General features: G+C 46.7%; 1 protein-coding gene across 5 annotated transcripts in view; it reads left to right on the top strand.

Moving 5' to 3' along the window:
- BCORL1 (BCL6 corepressor like 1) overlaps positions 1-22029 on the top strand; it is a 97239-nt gene that overhangs the window by 38426 nt on the left and 36784 nt on the right. For all 5 annotated transcript variants that reach the window (XM_033945888.1, XM_033945887.1, XM_033945885.1 and 2 more), the window contains one exon: positions 7724-8113. In XM_033945888.1, coding sequence (XP_033801779.1) covers positions 7724-8113 — 390 coding nt within the window. The remainder of the gene's footprint in view (positions 1-7723; positions 8114-22029) is intronic.

The raw sequence follows: 22029 nt of genomic DNA, 5'->3' as shown, positions 1-22029 counted from the left end.
CTAAGGTTGAACCAAACCATGTTATGGTTGCTGGAGGCCAGTGTATTACCTACCGAAACTTCCGATACGCTTTCTCCGTTGGTGAGTACCAGGTCCAGTATCGCCTGGTCCTTAGTGGGCTCCAATACCAATTGTTTGAGCCGTGCACCCTTTATGGAGGTTAACAACCTACTGCTGCGGCTGGTTGTTGCGGAAAGTGTGTTCCAATCTGCATCAGACATATTGAAGTCCCCTAACAGTACTGTATCCCCACACAAAGTGATGTTTTCTATGTCTTCGATTAATTCCATATCCTTGTCTTCTTATTGTCTTGGTGGTCTGTATACCACACCAAGGCATTTTTCATTTCCTCTAGCCAGGTTCACCCAGAGGGATTCCCCGGTGTACTTGACATCTGTGATTATGGTAGTTTTGATGTCTTCTCTAGTGTATAGAGCTACCCCTCCTCCTAACTTGCCCTCCCTGTCTCGACAAAGTAAGTTGTAACTCGGTATAACCATATCCCACCCGTGTGAGTCCGTGAACCAAGTCTCGGATATCGCCACTACGTCTAGGTCGGCGTTCATTATTTCTGTCTCTGAATCCAGAATTTTATTGCCCAAACTGTGTGCATTGACATACATAGCCCTCCATACTTTATGTTTGCTAAGTCCCTGTGCAGAGTTTCCCGCCTGAGTTAGTGTGACCCTAATGTATTGTTTTCATTGTGTGTTCTTACCTCAGACTCAGAATGGCGACTCACCTCCTCAGGATAGTTACTTACTGCTCCGGAGTGTGAGTGGGTACCCTCCCCCAACTTACCTAGTTTAAAGCCCTTCGAAGTAGGCAGGCTAGTCGACGTCTGAAGACGTTCTTACCTCTTTTGGTCAGGTGGAGTCTGTCTGGTCCCTGAAGTCCCTGCAGTGCCTCTCCATGGTCTAGAAATCCAAAGTTCATCTCCTTGCACCATCCATCTAGCCACTCGTTAGTCCTCTGGATACTCTATCCTGTTTATATCTTTTTGATGGTGCAGTTTTCAAATTGTACAAAATATTCTAAATGAGGTCTTGCCAGAGTCTTATACAGGGGCATCAATACCTTCTTTTTCCTTCTGGCCATACCTCTTCCTATGCACTTCTAGCTTTTGCTGTTGCCTTTTCAACCTGTTTGGCTATCTTAAGATCTTTACTCAGATCTGTTATTATTCTTTTTGCTTGAAATTGTTGAGTACATTTTGTAAAATTAGTGAAACAAACTCCTGCTTTAATGCATTTTCAATTGTATTTTTTTTAGAATATAAAAAATGTGTGAAGGAGTTTTACAAAGCACTTTATTTTAACAAGATGTGATCAAAGTCACAGACGCTTGGCCGCTATTCTAAATACTGTAGTGTGAAAATACTAAATATAAAACATTTTGATAGGATTAAGTGCAAAGGCAAAGAAATGAATACAAGGACAAAGTAAGGTTTGATCTTGGAGGCCCATAGGCAGTGCTGTTACCACAATGGAGCAATTATAATTTCTTTTGACTATAGTACTGATCAAATTATAGAAAGATTAATCTTTCTTTACACGAGTGTCTAGTAGCTTCCTGTAGTCCACAGTGGCAGTGGACTTAAATTGTATCCCACTTCAACAGGAATATATAGCTGTGCATTTCTGGGTTTTGAAAGTGAAGCATCTGATAGTGAAATACCTGAATTTATCCCAGGACAAGCAGGCAGCATATTCTTAACGCATGGGTGATGTCACCGACGGAGCCCCGGTACGGACACTTTTAACTAGAAAGTTCTAGTTGGCCGCACCGCGCATGTGCGAGTGCCTTCCCGCCCGACGGAGGAGTGCGTGGTCCCCAGTTTCTTCGTTTCCGCGGAGCGAAGAAGACGCATGTGTTTTCAACGGCTGTTGAAATATCTGATTTTTGCCTTCCCGCTTGCGAAATTGTCTTCCTTTTTGTTCTTTTTCCTTCGGGTTTCTTTTCCATTCTAAATAGTGAAAAAAAAAAAAAAACAACTTTGTTTTTTCTTTATTTTTCAGCCCGGCCCCGGCGGGGCCTATTGCCACCATACAGGCCTCCGGTTTTGATTTTGCGGAGGCCGTGTTTCCCTTCATGCCCCCTCAGCCGGGCTTTAAGAAGTGCCAGCGGTGTGCACGCCCGATCTCTCTCACTGACCCGCACAATTGGTGCCTACAGTGCCTGGGTCCAGAGCATCGGGCTGACACCTGCACCCGCTGTGCTACTCTTAAAAAAACGTACATTAAAAAATAGACATATCCAACAGAATATCCTTTTCGGTACCGGATCTGCCATGGAATCGGCCGTGCCGTCAACGGCACCGCAAAAGTCGGCACCGACTACTTCGATGCCGCCTGATCCTTCCTCGGGGTCGCTGGCACCAGGTAAGCCGGCTAAGAAGCCTTCCACTTCCCTTGAGCGCCCTCCTGCCACAGCGGCGACGCCGGTCCTCCCGACATCACGCCGACCCCGCAAACGCTCCGCCCCGATTTCGGTGAGTGCCTCGTCATCGGCATCCTCATCGCCGGGGCATGGAGCAGCACCTATGGTACCGAAAAAGAAAAAAGCGGTACCAGTGCCTCCTCTGGACGACCGCATTGCGGCCATACTCCAAAGCCAATTGCAGGAGCAGCTACAGCAACAACTCCAACACTTTTTGCCAGCAATATTGGCCCCGCTCCTTCCGGTACCGGACCGGCCCGAGCCTCGCACCATACCACCGGTATCGACACCATCGGTACCGTTGAACACCTCCATGCCGGTACTCGCGGCTGAACCACTCAATCCTCCCGTGCAACCACGCTCTGACGCCGACCCTTCCCGACATCGAGACCGACACCAGTCCCCCCGAGACCAGGACCGGCACCGGTCTTCCTCCCCCGGTACCGTCTCGATGCGCTCTGGCAAATCTCTCTCTAAGACTCGCCACACTGAGCCATCCACACCACCGTCCCGTCCTGCGCACACCGATGTCAGGGACCCGGACTTATGGGAAGAATCCCCACCCGGTACCGATGATGAGGCTTCATCAACGGACGAGGAACCCTCGATGGTCGATACCAGTTCCAAACCTGAACAATCCTCATTCACAAAATTTCTAAGGGAAATGTCGGCGGCTCTGTCTATCCCATTGGAATCCGACTCTAAGAAGTCCCAGGCTTTTCTTGACGCCCTGGATTTCGAACAACCCCACAAAGAATTTTTGAAGTTACCCGTCCACGACATCTTATGGGAAACCTTTTACAAAAATTGGGAAAACCCTCTCACGGTACCCGGTGCTCCTCGAAAACTGGATAGTTTATACAGGGTCATTCCTATCCCGGGGTTCGACAAACCTCAACTACCCCATGAATCCCTTCTAGTGGAGTCCATCTTAAAGAAAACCCAGGGCTCCAGTGTTTATGCCTCCACCCCTCCTGGCAGAGAGGGCAGAACGGTGGATAAATTTGGCAAGCGCCTTTATCAGAATTCCATGCTTGCCAACAGGGCTAATAATTACACCTTCCACTTCTCCTTCTACATGAAGCATTTGGTACAACAACTCTCCTCCTTACAAAAGTACATCCCTGAGTGTAAAGTCCCGGTTTTTCAACAACAAATTTCCAGTTTGCTCCAACTCCGGAAGTTTATGGTGCGCTCCATTTATGACTCTTTTGAGCTGACCTCTCGAGCATCTGCCATGGCGGTCGCCATGAGGCGCTTGGCCTGGCTGAGAGTTTCTGACCTCGACATTAATCACCAAGACCGCCTGGCTAACGCACCTTGTCTTGGTGATGAACTCTTTGGGGAGTCCCTGGCTCAACCACCCAGAAACTCTCTGCCCACGAGACCAGGTGGGATACCCTGATCAAACCTAAGAAGAAGACTCCACCTGCTCGCCCCTACAGACAGCAGTCTTCCTACCAACGCAGGTTCTCGGCCAGACCTCTCAACCCGCCTCAACAGCAACCTCGCCGGCCTCGTCAGCAACAACAAACTCAGGCACGCTCACAGTCTCACCAACCTGCCAAGCCTCTCCCTCAGTCAAAACCATCTCAGCCCTTTTGACTCTTTTCTCCAGGGCATAGCCAGTCTCCCACCATCATTGCCTCTTCCTCAGCCGATCGGAGGACGCCTTCAACTCTTCCTCAACCGTTGGGAGGTCATCACATCAGACCTGTGGGTCCTCAACATCATTCGCCACGGCTACTCTCTCAACTTCCAGATTCTTCCACCAGACAATCCTCCCATAGAGTCTGTTTCTCACTCCTCCCAATCCCTCCTCCTCCTGAGGGAGGTCCAATCCCTCCTTCTTCTCAATGCCATCGAAGAGGTACCCCCAGACCAAAGGGGTCAGGGATTCTACTCCCGCTACTTCCTGGTTCCCAAGAAGACAGGAGACCTCCGTCCCATCCTCGATCTCCGGAACCTCAACAAGTGTCTGGTCAAGGAAAAGTTCAGAATGCTCTCCCTTGCCATGCTTTACCCTCTTCTCTCTCAACACGACTGGCTATGTTCCCTAGATCTCAAAGAGGCCTACACTCACATTCCAATCCATCGGTCTTCACGTCGCTACCTTCGATTTCAGGCTCAGCACCGTCACTACCAGTACAAAGTGCTACCCTTTGGCCTCGCATCATCACCCAGGGTGTTCACCAAGTGCCTCATTGTGGTGGCGGCCTTTCTCAGGTCCCACAACCTCCAGGTGTTCCCCTACTTGGACGATTGGTTAGTGAAAGCACCTACGTCTCCTCTTGTGCTACAAGCCACTCAGCACACCATCTCCTTCCTCCACCTCCTGGGGTTCGAGATCAACTACCCCAAGTCGCATCTGCTTCCCACACAGCGACTGCAGTTTATTGGAGCCGTCCTCGACACCACTCTGATGAGGGCGTTTCTCCCCTCAGACCGCCAACGGACCCTGCTCCATCTCTGCTGTCAGGTGCTCCTTCGTCGCTCCATTCCAGCTCAGCAAATGATGGTCCTCCTGGGCCACATGGCCTCGATGGTCCATGTACTCCCTCTGGCGCGACTCCACCTCAGGACACCTCAATGGACTCTGGCCAACCAATGGTCACAGACCACGGATCCTCTTTCTCATCCCATCTCTGTGACATCGTCTCTTCAGCAATCTCTTCAATGGTGGTTGAACTCCTCCAATCTTTCCAGGGGTCTACTCTTTCATCTACCCCCTCACTCCATGGTCATAACCACAGATGCCTCCCCCTATGCATGGGGAGCTCACCTGGGAGATCTTCGCACCCAGGGACTCTAGACCCATCAGGAGCGTCAGCATCACATCAACTTCCTCTAACTCAGGGCCATGTTCTATGCTCTCAAGGCCTTCCAGCACCTTCTCTACCCTCAGGTTCTTCTCCTGTGCACAGACAACCAAGTCGGCATGTACTACATAAACAAGCAAGGCGGCACCGGATCTCCCCTCCTCTGTCAGGAGGCCATCCGCATCTGGACCTGGGCCACGGCCCACAGTCTCTTCCTCAAGGCTGTATATATCCAGGGCGAACAGAACTCCCTGGCTGACAATCTCAGCCGCATCCTTCAACCTCACGAGTGGACCCTGGATCCTCCCACACTCCACTCCATCTTTGCTCTCTGGGGCACTCCTCAGGTGGACCTCTTTGCAGCTCCTCACAACCATCAGCTGCCCCAGTTCTGTTCCAGACTCTTCTCTCCTCATCGTCTGGCCCCGGATGCATTCCTGCTAGACTGGACGGATCGGTTCCTCTATGCCTTTCCTCCACTGCCTCTAATGTTGCGGACGCTATTCAAACTCCGCAGGGACAGAGCCACCATGATTCTCATCGCTCCTCGGTGGCCTCGCCAACACTGGTTCTCCCTCCTGCTCCAGCTCAGCTCCAGGGAGCCCATTCCTCTTCCTGTGTTTCCTACTCTACTTACGCAGCAGCATCAGTCTCTACTACATCCCAATCTGTCCTCGCTCCACCTGACAGCTTGGTTTCTCTCGGGCTGACCTCCCTAGAGAATATGTCTCAGCCTGTCCGTCTCATTTTGGATGCCTCCAGGAAACCGGCCACCCTCCAATGTTACCATCAGAAGTGGACCAGGTTCTCCTCTTGGTGTCTACTGCATCACCACGATCCCACCTCATTGGCGGTGGAAACTGTACTGGACTATTTGCTCTCTCTATCCGATGCTGGCCTCAAATCCACCTCAATCAGAGTCCACCTCAGTGCCATCACTGCGTTTCATGAACCTATCCTTGGAAAACCTCTCACGGCTCATCCCCTGGTTTCCCGGTTCATGAGGGGCCTCTTCAATTTCAAACCACCTCTGAAGCCTCCCCCAGTCGTCTGGGACCTGAATGTGGTTTTATCAGCCCTCATGAAACCTTCGTTTGAACCTCTTGCCTCTGCTTCACTCAAATTTCTGACATGGAAGGTGCTTTTCCTCATTGCCATCACCTCTGCCAGGAGGGTTAGTGAGTTGCATGCACTGGTGGCCGACCCACCTTTCACTGTTTTTCACCATGACAAGGTGGTTCTGCGTACCCATCCTAAATTCGTTCCCAAAGTGGTCTCGGACTTCCACCTCAACCAATCCATTGTGCTGCCTGTCTTTTCCCTAAGCCCCATTCTCATCCTGGAGAACAGGCGTTGCACACGCTGGACTGTAAGCGTGCCCTGGCATACTATCTTGACCGTACCAGGGCTCACCGCTCGTCCCCTCAGCTCTTTTTGTCCTTCGACCCTAACCGTCTAGGGCGCCCTGTCTCTAAACGGACGCTCTCCAACTGGCTTGCTGCCTGCATTGCGTTCTGTTATGCTCGGGCCGGTCTATCACTGGAAGGTGCTGTCACGGCCCACAGGGTCAGAGCTATGGCTGCTTCTGTGGCTTTCCTCCGTTCCACGCCCATCGAGGAAATCTGCAAGGCTGCCACTTGGTCCTCAGTTCACACATTCACTACTCACTACTGTCTGGATACCTTCTCCAGACGGGATGGACACTTCGGCCAATCTGTGTTACATAATTTATTTTCCTAATGGCCAACCATCCCTCCTCCCTCTCTGTTAGCTTAGAGGTCACCCATGCGTTAAGAATATGCTGCCTGCTTGTCCTGGGATAAAGCACAGTTACTTACCGTAACAGGTGTTATCCAGGGACAGCAGGCAGATATTCTTACGTCCCACCCACCTCCCCGGGTTGGCTTCTTAGCTGGCTTATCTTAACTGGGGACCACGCTCTCCTCCGTCGGGCGGGAAGGCACTCGCGCATGCGCGGTGCGGCCAACTAGAACTTTCTAGTTAAAAGTGTCCGTACCGGGGCTCCGTCGGTGACGTCACCCATGCGTTAGGAATATCTGCCTGCTGTCCCTGGATAACACCTGTTATGGTAAGTAACTGTGCTTTTATGGTTGTACCATAACTATGTAGATATGAAAATGTACCTGAAGATGCCTGTTTTTAGTAGCTGCTTTGAAGAACAGAAGGGCGTTTCTCACTAAACCCCTCTTTTACAAAAGCCAGCAGCATGGGCTGGCGTGGTAAATGCTCCAACGCCCTTGGGAATTGAATAGGCGTTGGAGCATTTGCCACGGGCTTTGTAAAAGGGGGCCTAAATTGTTTATTTACCAGTGAGGAAGAGGATAGGAGAAAAGAGATTTGCCACAATGCAGCATTTTTAATTTCTTGTTGGTTTGCAAACTTGGTTTGGCCTGTGCCTTTTATCTGGTCTAATTGGGTTTGGTTTCTCTCTCCCTTCCTCATAGGAAGCAGTCATTTTGGTGGTGTATCGGGACTGTATGACTCCTCCCTACATGATGTTTTACCAACACTGGGGGAAGATGAGAAAGAAGCGCTGTCAAAGAGGCGGAGGCTGAGGAAGGGCTATCGAGTGTCTCGTTATCGTGAGCGGAAAGCAAAAGATGGGCCTGTGTTTGAGAGACGTTCCCACCACCTTAGAGGCTCTCGGAGAGCAGGAGCAGCAGGAAAGCGCTGGGGCACCTTTGAAGATGAAGAGGAGGAGGAGGAAAGCCATGTTAAAAGAAGGAAGAGGAGACGGCAGAAAAACAGGAAATACCAGACTGGAGTTTATCTGACTGAACGAGCAGATGAGAAAGAAGTGGCCTACTGCTATCGAAGAAGGAGAGCCAAAGCAGGTAGAGATGTTGAACTGATCATGCACACACACATCCCACTACTAACAAAACCATCTCCTGTAGCCACAATGTCTAAGGCTCCTAAACCTTTTAGCCTCCCTCACCTGAAACCAGATGTCCAGGTCCCATTTGAATGTCTCAAAAGCATAAGTAAGTTGTCAGCATGCCAGATTAAATGAGTTTACTGTGGAACAGTCTTAGATTTACTCACAAGCTTTTTTATTTCCTTGCATTGTGTATGGCACATTATCGGCCTGATTACAATTTAGGTCTTATTTCTTTGCACACTGTTGTGATTACTGAGCTTAGCATGGGGTATTTACACATTCTTTCTCTGCTCTAAGCTAAGTTTCTCTGCCTCATATACTGTAACACTTCTTACACTCATCTAACCACCCTGCTGGGTCATTCAGAAAATACAAGACTTTACAGTACTGTTCAAGACTAGTGTGGCGTCACTTGCATACTCAGATTGGGGTGAACCTCTTCATAAAGACGGATAATAAATCCCAATAAACTAAAGTAACCACTAAAACCTGCCCTTCCTATTTTGAATATTGGTTATTTAGACAGGGATTTGGCAAAATCTTGAGTTATAAATGGGAAAAAATATAGAAATAGAAACAGAGAAAAATGAAGGCAGATAATATGGTTTTTCTAATCTACCTAATGATGCCATCTACTATCCCTTCCTTTAGAGATCCAATATACTTGTCCCAAGATTTCTTGAATTCAGATACACTTTTTGTCTCCACTACCTTCACCGGGAGGCCATTCCATGCATTTATGTGAAAAAGTATTTTCTGAGGTTACTTCATCCTATGCCCTCTCATTTCAGAGTTTCCTTTCAAATGAAAAATACTTGCCTTATGCAGATTTATGTCACGTAGGTATTTAAATGTCTCTATCATATCTCCCCGCTCCTACCTTTTCTCCAGAATACATAAGAATAACCTTACTGGGTCAGACCAATGGTTTATCAAGCCCAGTAGCCCATTCTCACGGTGACCAATCCAGGTCCCTAGTACCTGGCCAAAACCCAAAGAGTAGAAACATTCCATGCTACCGATCCAGGGCAAGCAGTGGCTTCCCTCATGTCTTTTTCAATAACAGACTATGGACTTTTCCTTCAGGAAATTGTCCAAACCTTTCTTAAAACCAGCTACACTATCCGCTCATACCACAACCTCTGGCAATATGTTCCAGAGCAGACATGGGCAAACTATGGCCCACCGGCCATATCTGTCCCGTTTAGTTTTTTTAATCCGGCCCGCTGACAATTCGAACTCCGCCGACCGCAAGCCCTACATACCTCCCTCCAGGGCAGTGTCGGCTGGCAGCACTCTAAACAGGCTGCTTCGCAGCCTTCTCTTGTTGGGGAATTCCCTCTGCCCGACGCTGCTCTGGAGGGCAGGTATGTAGGGCTCACGGTCGGTGGGGTTTGGATGGGAGAGAAGGATGGAGGGTCAGCAGGGGTTCAGTTGTGTGGCTGGGCAGGTGCTCAAGGGTTTTGCTGCACAAGGGATGGGAGGGAGGGATGGAAGCTGGACAAGGGTTCTGCTGCACGGAGGGATGGAGGGATAGAAAGATGCTCTTGGTGCGACCCATCTGTCAAATTTAAGAATCCATTGTGGCCCACGAGTCAAAAAGTTTGCCCACCCCTGTTCCAGAGCATACATAATTGAGTATACATATTGAGATATGTAAGTCTGTCCACATATGCTTTATGACAAAGATCATTGACCATTAGTAGCTTTATTCTGGACCAACTCCATCCTGTTTATATATTTTTGAAGTATGGTCTCCGGAATTGTACACAATATTACTTCATTTTTCCTACCGGCCATTCCTTTCCCTATGCACCCAAGCATCCTTCTAGCTTTCGCTGTCATCTTTTCAGCCTGTTTGGCTACCCTAAGATCATCACATACTATCACACCCATGTCCCACTCCTCTTTCGTGCATAAGAATATAAGAACATTAGAATAGCCTTACTGGGTCAGACTAATGGTCTATCAAGCCCAGTAGCCCGTTCTCACGGTGGCCAATCCAGGTCACTAGTACCTGGCCAAAACCCAAGGAGAAGCAATATTCCATGCTACCGATCAGGGCAAGCAGTGGCTTTCCCCATGTCTTTCTCATTAACAGATTATGGACCTTTCCTCCAGGAACTTGTCCAAACCTGTCTTAAAACCAGCTACGCTATCCACTCTTACCACAACCTCTGGCAATACGTTCCAGAGCTTAACTATTCTCTGAGTGAAAAAAAGTTCCCCCTATTGGTTTTAAAAGTATTTCCCTGTAACTGCACAAAAGGTCTTCTCCCCGTAAACTGTACTGTTCCCTTGGGTTTTTGCAGCCCAAATGCATGATCTTGTATTTCTTAGCATTAAATCTTATCTGCCAAATTACAGACTATTCTTCAAATTTCAGTAGGTCCTTATGTTCTCTACATCATCAGGGATGTCTGCCCTATTGCACATTTTTGTATCATCCACAAAGAGGCAAATCTTACCAGACAGCCCTTTGGCAATATCACGTAAAAGAACAGGGCCAAGAACCGAACCTTGTGGCACACCGTTGGTAACAGTCCTTTCCCAGAGCGATCTCCATTGACCACTACGCTCTGTAACCTTTTTCTTAACTAGTTCCTGACCCAGTCTGTCACTTTGAAGCCTATATTGAGGGCACTTAGTTTATTTATTAGGTACCAGTGTAGAACAGAGTCAAATGCTTTGCTAAAATCTAAATATACCACATCAAGCCCTCTCCCTCTATCCAACTCTCTGGTCACCCAGTCAGAGAAGATGATCAGGTTTGTCTGACAAGACCTGCATCTAGTGAATCCATAGTGCCTTGTCCTGTAGACCTTTGGATTCCAGAACCTTAACTGTTCTCTGTTTTAAAAATGTTTCCATTAATTTACTTACCACTGAAGCCAGACTTACCAGCCTGTAGTTCCCTACCTCTTCCTTATTTTCAGTTTTGTAGAGAGGGATCATATCCACCCTTCTCAAGTCCTCTGGTACCACTCTCTACTCTAGAGAAGCATTGAAAAGGTGAGCTAGTGGAGCCACTAGAACTTCCCTAAGTTCCTTCAGTACCCTCAAATGTATGTCATCTGGCCCCATCACTTTCTCCACTTTTAGCTAGCTCTTTACAAACACAGTCCTCTGAAAATCATTCAGAGTCTACCACACCACCATTCCTATTTACATTTGTCTTCTGTGTCCTGCTCCCAGCATTTCAGTTTAAGTAATTCAGCCTCATCTTTATCAACTTCTACATATTCCTCCCCTTCACCTTTGAGTCTCACAATGACACTTTTTCACTTCCTTCTATCACTAACATGTCTAAAAATTGTTTTGTTCCCCCTGTATTACCATGTTTTCTATTTTTTTCTTCCCATTTGCATCGTAGCTTACCTGCATTATCTTCTTTCAGTTAATCTATTACAGATTCTGTACAGCCCGCTCTCTGCCTTTCCTGTATTGCCTGCTTTCTGCCTCAGATATTTCTGTGTTCCAGGCCTGGAGTTCTTCTCCTGTCAGCCAGATGGCTAAATGCCAAGAAATCCGGTATATATAAGTATATTCCTCAGCCTCTGGCTTTCTTAATGTTCATGCCAGTTGCACACAGCAGGTTGTTTTTCTATGGTTGCATTTCAGTTGTTAGGATGTTTTCTTTTAATTCTTGTGCTCTGAGTTGCAGAGCAAACCAGAATTTCTTATTATTGTGGGGATTTTCCCCATTCCCCTCCTTTTTTGTCTTTTGTTCCAGTGGAGCTTGATTGCTTTGGGACTAAACTGAGGTGTGTACTGGGGCTCCGCCTCTATAGGGGAGGTGCTCAAAGCTGTAAGTATTCTCTCTCTGCAAGCCAGTTCACAAGAAGGGATAAATCACTACATGTACAGAATCCATAGTAGATTAACTGAAAGAAAATTATCCAGGTAAGAACCTACTCTTTGATTAATGACAACACATAATAGAGATAAAGAACCACTCTTAAGGTAAATGTTAGAGGAAGTGCCACAAGATAGTTTGCATCATTTTTTATGTATTTTGTGTACCATGTAAAAATGGATCACCTTTCTCCAAATGTTCCCAGTTTTGCTGGGGGGGTTTGGGTCCATGTTCATTCTTTCCATTTCAGGAAGAGCAGAAGATTATGGGTAACATTCCCACTTTGATAAGGTGATAGTGCTTCAGAAGTTTGTTGTGTTTTCATCAGGTCTTTATGGTTCAGGATTATAAAGTTTGGTAGGCAACATTCTTTGGTAGATAGTAGAATCTAAATCAGTGGCATAGCTTTCTTCAACTTTGGAGCCTGCTCTCTTGCTTAGTGTTCAGGTACCATTGTACGGTTATGTTTTTTCTGCCTTTTATTTTTTTTTTAATTTAGAACCAAGTAATATATAACATGCCAGCTATTCACTGTGCCAAAAACATTGGGCTCACTTTCTTTGGACCTGCTGTTTGTTTGTTTCCTTCTGCACTAACATTTTAAAGCACAAATATTTTGGTAGTTGATTTGATCTTACTATTATTATTTTTTATTTATTTATGCATTTATATACCACTTCTAGTCTAAGTGGTTTACATTCAGGTACTCAAGCATTTTTCCCTATCTGTCCCGGCAGGCTCACACTCTATCTAATGTACCTGGGGCAATGGGGGATTAAGTGACTTGCCCAGGGTCACAAGGAGCAGTGTGGAAGGAGTAAGATATGAAGACAGAGACTTAGGGGTCCTTTTACTAAAGCTGTGGCAAAAGTGACCTTAGCGAGTTGTTAATGTGTGTCTTTCCCACCTACTAAACTACTTGTACCGCAGCCAGAAAATGGCTGACATTCTCATTTTCTTAATTAGTAGCCACATGCTAATTTTGTCATTGGTGCGTGGCCATTAAAAAGAGTTTCTGCAAGAGCCCTTAGTGACACCTATTTACCCCTTGCTAATTAATTAGCAAGCAGCAATGCGTCATATGTTAACTGATTAGCGCTGCAGCACCTACTCTCCATCCCCCAAACAGCCCCCTTTGAGAAAATTCAGAAAAATTATTTTAGCAGGCGGTGTACGCATGCAGATAGGCAGTTTTACCGTGGGACAGCAGTACACATCCTGCGGTAAGCCCTTTCAACATGCAGTAGGCAGGTGTCCTTAGGTATATCCTATTATCTCAGAACAAGCAGGCAGCAAATTCTCATGTATGGGTGACGTCATCCAAGGAGCCCCGATGCGGACACCTGCACAAACTAAACTAAACTAAAGCTTAACTTTGTATACCGAGTCATCATTCTGAGAAGGCTCGACTAGGTTTACAACAATTAAATAAACAGGGAGTGATTTACAAATGATAAATAGAAGATAATAGCAAAATTTCAAAAGAATTAATTTTCAAAATGTTTGGCAAATAGAGTAGTTTTTAAAGATTTACTGAAAAATTGAAACGAACTGGAACTCCTTAAAAAAAAAAAGGGGAGATCATTCCAGAGTTGAGAGAATTAAAGACCAAAGATTGACTGAAGATCTTGACTCCTTTAATCCCTTTTTTAGAAGGAAGGGAGAGTTTAAATTGTTGGATACCTCTTGCAAAGGAGAATCGGTAAACATTCCAAAATAAAGGAATAAGAGGATTAAAGATACCATGTATAATTTTAAAAGAAATACAAGCGCATTTAAATTGCACTCTAAAAAAACTGGGAGCCAAAGATCAGCTTCGCAGCAGTATTCTGAATTAATTGTAATCTATGCTTGAAGAACTTTAGAAAGTTTGCGACTGCCGCACCGCACAAGTGTGAGTTCCTTCCTGCCCAATGTAGGGCATGCGTCTCCTCAGTTCTAGTTTTTCCACGGAGCTGAGAAGCCCTTACTTCGACGTTCTGCGTGAGAGTTTACTAGTGCCTTTCAGCCACGAGTTTTGTTTTTTCCTTCGGTTTACATCTGTGCTTGATCTTTTTCTCTTGTTAAACATAATATATATATATTTTCTCTTTTTTCTTTTTTCGGACGTTCTTGACAGTGGGGCTTTGTCCGCCACCTCAGCTCTCCGACTTTAATTTGACTGAGGCGGTATTCCTGTCCATGTCCCACCTGATTACCAACTTTAAAAAGTGTACAAGGTGTCAGCGCACAATTTCACTAACAGACCCCCACAAGTGGTGCATTCAGGGCTTGGGCCCAGACCACTGTGTGGAGTCTTGTTTACGCTGTGCCACACTACAGAAGAGATCCATAAAGAACCTGCATATCCAACAAGCTAAAATCTTCGGTAATATGGATACTACTCCGGTTAAGACATCATCATCGGGTAAACCCTCGTCATCGGGTAAACCATTGACCTCAAAGATTTTGATATTGCCCGAAGCACCGATGTCTAAGTCGATGTTCCCATCCCAGTCAGGTAAGCTAGCAAAGAAGCCACCAGCTTCCCAGACAGAGTCACAGGCCATACAGGCATCTAGTCCATTCATGCTGGCCACACAGAGACCTCTCATGCGACTCTCCTCCAAATCTCATGGAGCATCTTCTTCGATGTCTTCCTCACCGGACTGAGCCAGAACACCAGTAATACCGATGTCTACACCTATGGTATCGGTGCAAGCCTTTAAAGAGAAGCTCGATGCTCTCTTTAAGTTGGATTTTAGCAGCATGTTCTCCATGGTCACTCCCATGTCGGCACCTCCAATATCAGTCCAGCCTAAGAATTGGTCCATGCCGACTGAAGGTCTCAAGACACCGATGCTGTTTCGACGACAGGAATCCTCATCTTCGAGCCATTCTTCTCGGCATCAGTCTTCTCGGAATCAATCTGCTTCACCAAAGCATCGCTCTTTTTAGCATAGCTCTCCACCGAAGCATTATTCTTCACCTTTATCGAAGCACCAGTCTTCATCTTCTTCGAAGCATCGGCCATCGAAGCATTGATCAGTTTCTCTGAAACAATGAGCATCGAAGCATCGATCAATCTCTCCTAAACATTGATCATCGAGACATCGATCACCCTCTCCTAAAAATTGTTCATCAAAACTTCAGTCTCCTCCACCGAAGCATCATTCTTCTTCGGAGTGTTGACAGTAGCACCGTCGTGTTTAGAGGCATGGGTCCAGTTTCTCAAAACATTCATCACCATCTTCAACATCGGGAAAGCATGCCTCCAAATCTAAACATCTCTCACCTGCATCACCCACTCCTTCAACTCCACACCGTTCTGACCGGCAATACTCTTCTTCCTCCATGCATGAGGATTTGGACATTCATTTTAAGTATACCCATGGGGTTTCGCCTTCATACATGGCAGCATCTGGTTCCCCAACAGAGAGTTCTCCTCGTTCCACCTCTCAAAGGGAGCTTTCACCATCTGAACCAGTTTCCTTTACTCGATTCATTCATCAGATAAGTATGGACCTTAAAATTAAACTGGAAGCAGACTCCAAGTACACCAAGGAGTATATGGAGGAGTTAGAACTTAAACATCCTCCTAAGGAATTGCTTAAGCTTCCCATAAATGGCATCCTTAAACTTTTCATAGAAGTTTGGACACTCCATACTCGGTTCCTGCAGTTCCTGGGAAACTGGACTCTCGCTACAAAGTCATCCAGTATAAGGGTTTTGAGAAGCCTTAGCTCTCCCACCAGTCTTTGATGGTGGAATCTTCTATGAAGAGGTCTAATCCTTCTAAAGTGTATGCTACGGGACCCCCAGGACGTGAGGGTAGCACCATGGATAAGTATGGTTGCAGATTGTACCAAAACTCTATGATGGCCAACAGAATTTTGAATTATAATTTTTTTCTTTACTTCATATTTGAAATTTTGGATAAAGACCATGCCAAACTTTTTCAAATATTTGCCTTCAAACGTATGTATCGTACTCTCACCCAGCTTCGAGTACATATGGTGCAGTCGTCATATGATGCTTATGAACTGACCTCTCGAATTACAGCATTTTCAGTGGCCATGCGATGGCTGGTTTGATTGCGAATTGTTGATATGGATCCTTATCTCCAGGACAGATTAGCAAACATCCCTTGTCTTGGTGACAAGCTCTTTGGGGACTACATAGAAAATGCCACCAAGAAACTGTGTGAGCATGACCTAAGGCTAAATCTTCTGCTTCCCGAGGATACAAACCATCTATCTCTTATCAAAGGCATTATCCTCCAAAGTCTGCGTCTTATGCCAGACCTCCACAGAAGAAACACGGACTTTATTTTTTCAGTGTCCCGACCCCTTACTGGGTTTAAACGCTGTCACCAGTATAAAAAGACGAATTCCCTTACCGACCCTCATTCTCGGTGTTTGGGGCCTTCTCATTCCCCTGAAGAGTGTACATCCTGTTGGACTCTTCAGTCTAGGGCCTTTCGTCATTGGTGCGACCAGTTCCAGCAACTTTTTGGCAGCATGGAGCCAGCCCCTGACAAGGCCTCGACCTCGGGATTGGACTCGGCTTCGAAGACCCCGACCTCAGTCTCGAAGACCTCGACCGTGACTTCGGCACCCGCCTCGGTCTCAAAGGCCTCGACCTCGGCTTCGGCTGGAGCTTCGGTCTCGAAGGCCTCGATCTCGACCACGACTTCCATTCCTGCTAAGGCCTCGACTTCGGTCTTGAAGGCCTCGACGGTGCCTCCAGTGAAATTGTCCTTGCTGGGTAAGTCTCCTGTCTCTCTTTCAGGTACCGTGCCTAAGAAGCCACCAGACTCTTCTTTGAGACTTCCTTCTAAGCATGCCTCCAAGAGTAGGGAATACTCATCTTCGAGGTCGCCCTCTTTGGAGCGCACTGTGGCACCTATGAAACCAGATCCCCCTGTCTCGGTGCCTATGTTCGAGGACATGTTGAAGACCTTCTTAACCACACAGATTTCCTCGACAGTGGCTCAACTTCTTCCGTCCTCGACCCTGATCCTCCAGTGGTGTTGCCTCGAGGCAGATCTCATAAGCCGAAGCGAGTCTCTTCCAGTGACTCTTCACCGGAGCCTCCATCGAAGTCTCTCCTGTCTCGCCCATTTTTCTTCGAAGCTTTGTGCAATGGCGTCTGTGTCCCAGTCTCCTATGGATACCGAGGCGTCTGTGTCTCGTTCTTCTACAGCGAAACACAAGTCTCGATCTCGAGAGGCCTCGACTTGGAGTTTTTCAGGATCAAGGACTCCTCCATCGAAGCCAACTGTACGAGCCTCTTCTCCTCCTGCATCGACACATTCTGTGCCTCGAACTCCAGGGACGTCGCCTGTGTGGAGTCTAAAGCGCAAACATTCGATGACTCCACCTCAGGTAGAGAGTGCAGCTTCTTCCATTACCATGCAATATAGTAAGTGAAAGCTTTTTACAGGATAGTATGACACAGGACCTTCGAACGTTGGAAAACTGGTCCTCGACATGGCAGCTAGGCTTCAATGCTACGAAATGTAAGGTCGTGCACCTCGGTAGCAGAAATCCGTGCAGAACTTACACCTTAAATGGAGTAACATTAGCTAGAACCTCAGTAGAACGAGATTTGGGAGTAGTCATCAGTGCAGACATGAAGGCTGCCAAGCAGGTAGAGAAGGCCACATCCAAGGCAAGGCAAATGATGGAATGTATCAATAGAAGTTTCGTCAGTCGGAAACCAGAAGTCATAATGCCGCTGTACAAAACCATGGTGAGACCTCATCTGGAATACTGTGTGCAATTCTGGAGGCCACATTACCGTAAAGACGTGCTTAGAGTCGAGTCGGTTCAGCGGATGGCCATTAGGACGATCTTGGGGTTCAAGGGTCTCTCGTACGAAGAGAGACTGAGCAGACTGCGGCTCTACACTCTTGAGGAACGCAGGGAGAGGGGGGACATGATTGAGACATTTAAATACATCACAGGACGTGTCGAGGTGGAAGATGACATCCTCTTCCCCAAAGGACCCTCGACCACAAGAGGGCATCCGCTTAAACTCAGAAGGGGGAAATTTAGTAGTGACACCAGGAAGTATTTTTTCACGGAAAGAGTGGTAGATCACTGGAATAAGCTTCCGGTGCAGGTGGTCGAGGCCACCGGCGTGCTTGACTTTAAGAGCAAATGGGACATGTACGTGGGATCCCTACGTAAGATGATTCACTAGCATCTAGACTTATTGGGGTGGGTCAGTAGTGTGGGCAGACTTGGTGGGCTATAGCCCTTTTCTGCCGTCATCTTTCTATGTTTCTATGTCTGAACCTTTGTCTCAATACTCTAGAGAGGCGTCTCCTTCCTATTCTATGGCTCCGAGGTCTCGTACTCCTTCACCTGATGAGTCCTCCACCAAATCTACTTCTTTTGCTAAGTTTGTGTTTGATATGGGCCAGGCCCTCAATCTGGATCTTCATTCCGATTCTAAGTATACTCCAGAATACTTAGCCGACATGGAACTTTCTCATCCTCCCAAAGAGACTTTGAGATTGCCTATGACTCCAGTCCTTAAACAGACTTTCATGCGGAATATGGAAACTCCCTATTCAATTACGGCTATTCCTTCCAAATTGGGATCTAGATACTGTACGGTCCCCTGTAAGGGATTTGAGAAATCTCAGTTATCCCATCAGTCCCTGGTGGTGGAATCATCTTTGAAAAAGGCTCATCCTTCCAAGCTTTATGCTGCAGTACCACCAGGCAGGGAGGGTCGTACCATGGACAAGTTTGGCCGTCGTTTATACCAAAACTCGATGATGGCCAATAGGGTTCTTAATTATAATTACACTTTTTCTACCTATTTCAACCATTTTTTGAAATTGTTGCCTTCCTTTTATCCTGACATTTCCAAAGCACATCTTCCGGAGTTTAAGCAAATCCTCAAGACTCTTTCCGAGTTGAGACTCTTCATGCTGCAGGCTTCCTATGATGCTTTTGAATTATCATCTCGAGTATCTGCCTTTGCTGTAGCCATGCGTAGACTGGCTTGGCTACATATTGTTGACATGGATCCCAATCTTCAAGATCGATTGGCCAACTTACCTTGTCAAGGTAATGAATTATTTGATGATTCCATTGAAGCGGCTACTAAGTGTCTCTCGGAACATGAGCGCTCTTTTGCTTCTCTCATTCGACCAAAGCCCAAGACACCTCCAGCTCGGGCATACAAACAGACACAACATCGTTACCCTCAGAAAACGACTCCTGCTTTTTCCAGGCCTCCACCTCGTCGTCCTCAGCAGCAGCAACGTCAACAGAAGTCCCAAACTCCTGCTGCCACCAAGCCAGCTCAGTCTTTTTGACGTTCCCAGCTTGAGCATTCCAACCTCCCTGCATCGGAATTCTCTTCTGCCCATAGGAGGTCGTCTTTCCCATTTCTACCATCAGTGGGAAATGATCACATCCGACCTCTGGGTTCTCACCATTCTGCGAGAGGGATACTCTCTTCATTTCCTTCAAGTACCTCCAGATCACCCTCCAAGAGAATGTCCTTCCAATCGGTCGCAACTTCCTCTTCTTCTTCAGGAAGTTCAAGCGCTTCTTCGCCTTCGAGCTGTCAAGGAGATTCCTCTTTCTTAGTAGAACTTGGGGTTCTACTCCCATTATTTTCTGGTTCCAAAGAAGATGGAGGATTTGCGACCCATTTTGGACCTCAGGGTTCTCAATAAATTCCTGGTCAAAGAGAAATTTTGGATGCTCTCATTGCCCACTTTTGTATTCCCTGATGAATCAGGGAGATTGGATGTGCTCGCTGGATCTCAAAGAGGCTTATACCCATATCCCCATTCACCCAACCTCTCGCAAGTATCTCAGATTCCAGGTGGGAGATCTTCATACAGAGTCCTTCCTTTCGGACTCACTTCTAACCCCAGAGTCTTCACAAAATGTCTGGTGGTGGTGGCTGCAGCTCTGTGCACTCAAGGTCTTCAAGTTTTTAAATACCTCGACAACTGGCTAATCAAAGCCCCCTCTCAACAAGGGGTTATTGCAGCGACCCGACAGACTATTCTATTTCTCCAACGTCTGGGGTTCGAAATTAACTTTTCAAAATCCCAGTTGACCCCATCTCAATCTCTCCAATTCATTGGGGCCACCCTGGATACCTATCCGCCTCAGAGCGTTTCTACCTCCATCACGTCGAGATACCCTCATCCGCCTTTGTCATCAGGTGTATAGTCTTCCATTTATTTCTGCAAGGCAAATGATGATACTACTCGGCCACATGGCTTCTACAGTTCATGTGACTCCTTTTGCCAGACTTCACCTTCGTATTCCTCAGTGGACCCTGGCATCCCAGTGGCAACAGGCGATCGACCCGCCTTCACAACAGATTACAGTAACTCCTTTGTTGAAGCAGTCTCTCCACTGGTGGATGCTCTTTTCCAATCTTTCCAGAGATTTGCTGTTCCACACTCTGCCTCATCAAGTTTCAAGTTTATTAAAATTTTTGATTAATCGCTTAATCTTGCTTCAAAGCGATGTACATACATAAAAGAAAATATTTAAATTACAACTATAAGATAAAAATTACATTTTTAAAATTAACAATAAAAAATTAATTAATATATAACCATTAAATAAAAACAAACATGAACGAAGGGAAAAAGGGGAAATGAAATACAATTTATAATAGAAATGTAGGTAGGGAAAAACATAAGGATGGGAGTTCAAAGAATTGTCGAAAACAGAAAGTACTCACCACGGACTCATCCACTTACGCTTGGGGAGCCCATGTCGATGGCCTTCGTACACAGGGTCTCTGGACTTCGCAGGACTGTCGTTGTCATATCAGTCTGTTGGAACTCAGAGCGATTTTCAATGCCCTCAAAGCCTTTCAGCACCTTCTTCACGACAATGTGGTTCTCGTGCGGACGGATAACCAGGTGGTCATGTATTATGTCAACAAACAGGGAGGAACGGGTTCTCATTCCCTGTGCCAGGAGGCTCTGCAGATGTGGACTTGGGCAATTCATCACAACATTTTTCTCAGAGCTGTCTACATTCAAGGTCAACACAACTGTCTGGCGGACAACATGAGTCGCCTTCTACAACCTCACGAGTGGACACTCAATTCTCCCACACTTCGTCAAGTTTTTGCTCGCTGGGGGACTCCGCAGATAGATCTCTTTACGTCCCCCCTCAACTACAAGCTGCCTCAATTTTGCTCCCGGATATACTCCCCTCAGCGTCTGGAGGCAGATGCCTTTCTCCTGGACTGGAGGGATCAATTTCTTTATGCTTTCCCTCCGTTTCCGCTGATTCTCAGGACTCTTGTAAACCTCAAGTCAACACGTGCCACTATGATTCTCATAGCTCCTCGGTGGCCCAGACAACCATGGTACTCCCTTCTACTTCAACTCAGCATCAGGGAGCCTCTACTTCTACCAGTTTTTCCCTCTCTGCTTACTCAGAGTCAGGGTTCCTTACTCCATCCCAACCTGCATTTGCTACACTTAACAGCTTGGTTCCTTTCAACCTAAACAACTCTTTCCAGTTCTCTCAGTCTGTACAAGATATTTTAGTAGCTTCCAGAAAGCCGTCCACTCGCCAGTGTTATGGCGAGAAATGGACTAGATTTTCTACCTGGTGTTCCACCCGTCAATTAGAGCCAGCGTCTACCTCCTTGGCTTCTGTTTTGGATTATTTACTTCACTTATCGCAATCTGGACTTCAGTCTACATCTATTCGCGTCCATCTCAGTGCGATTGCTGCTTTTCATCAGCCTCTTGATGGGAAACCTCTCTCTGCACATCCTATGGTTTCCCGATTTATGAAAGGTCTCTTTAATGTTTATCCGCCACTTAGACCACCTCCAGTGGTCTGGGATCTCAATGTAGTTAGAGCTCAACTGATGAAACCTCCATTTGAACCAATTGATAAAGCTCACCTCAAGTATCTCACTTGGAAGGCTGTGTTCCTGATTGCCCTCACGTCTGCTTGACGAGTCAGTGAGTTACAAGATTTGGTTGCGGACCCACCTTTCACATTTTTCCACCATGA

The sequence above is a fragment of the Geotrypetes seraphini genome, chromosome 5, assembly GCF_902459505.1.
Source record: "Geotrypetes seraphini chromosome 5, aGeoSer1.1, whole genome shotgun sequence".
Taxonomy (NCBI): domain Eukaryota; kingdom Metazoa; phylum Chordata; class Amphibia; order Gymnophiona; family Dermophiidae; genus Geotrypetes; species Geotrypetes seraphini.
The sequence above is the reverse complement of the archived record's forward strand: the minus strand, read 5'-3'. Positions and strand labels throughout refer to the sequence as shown.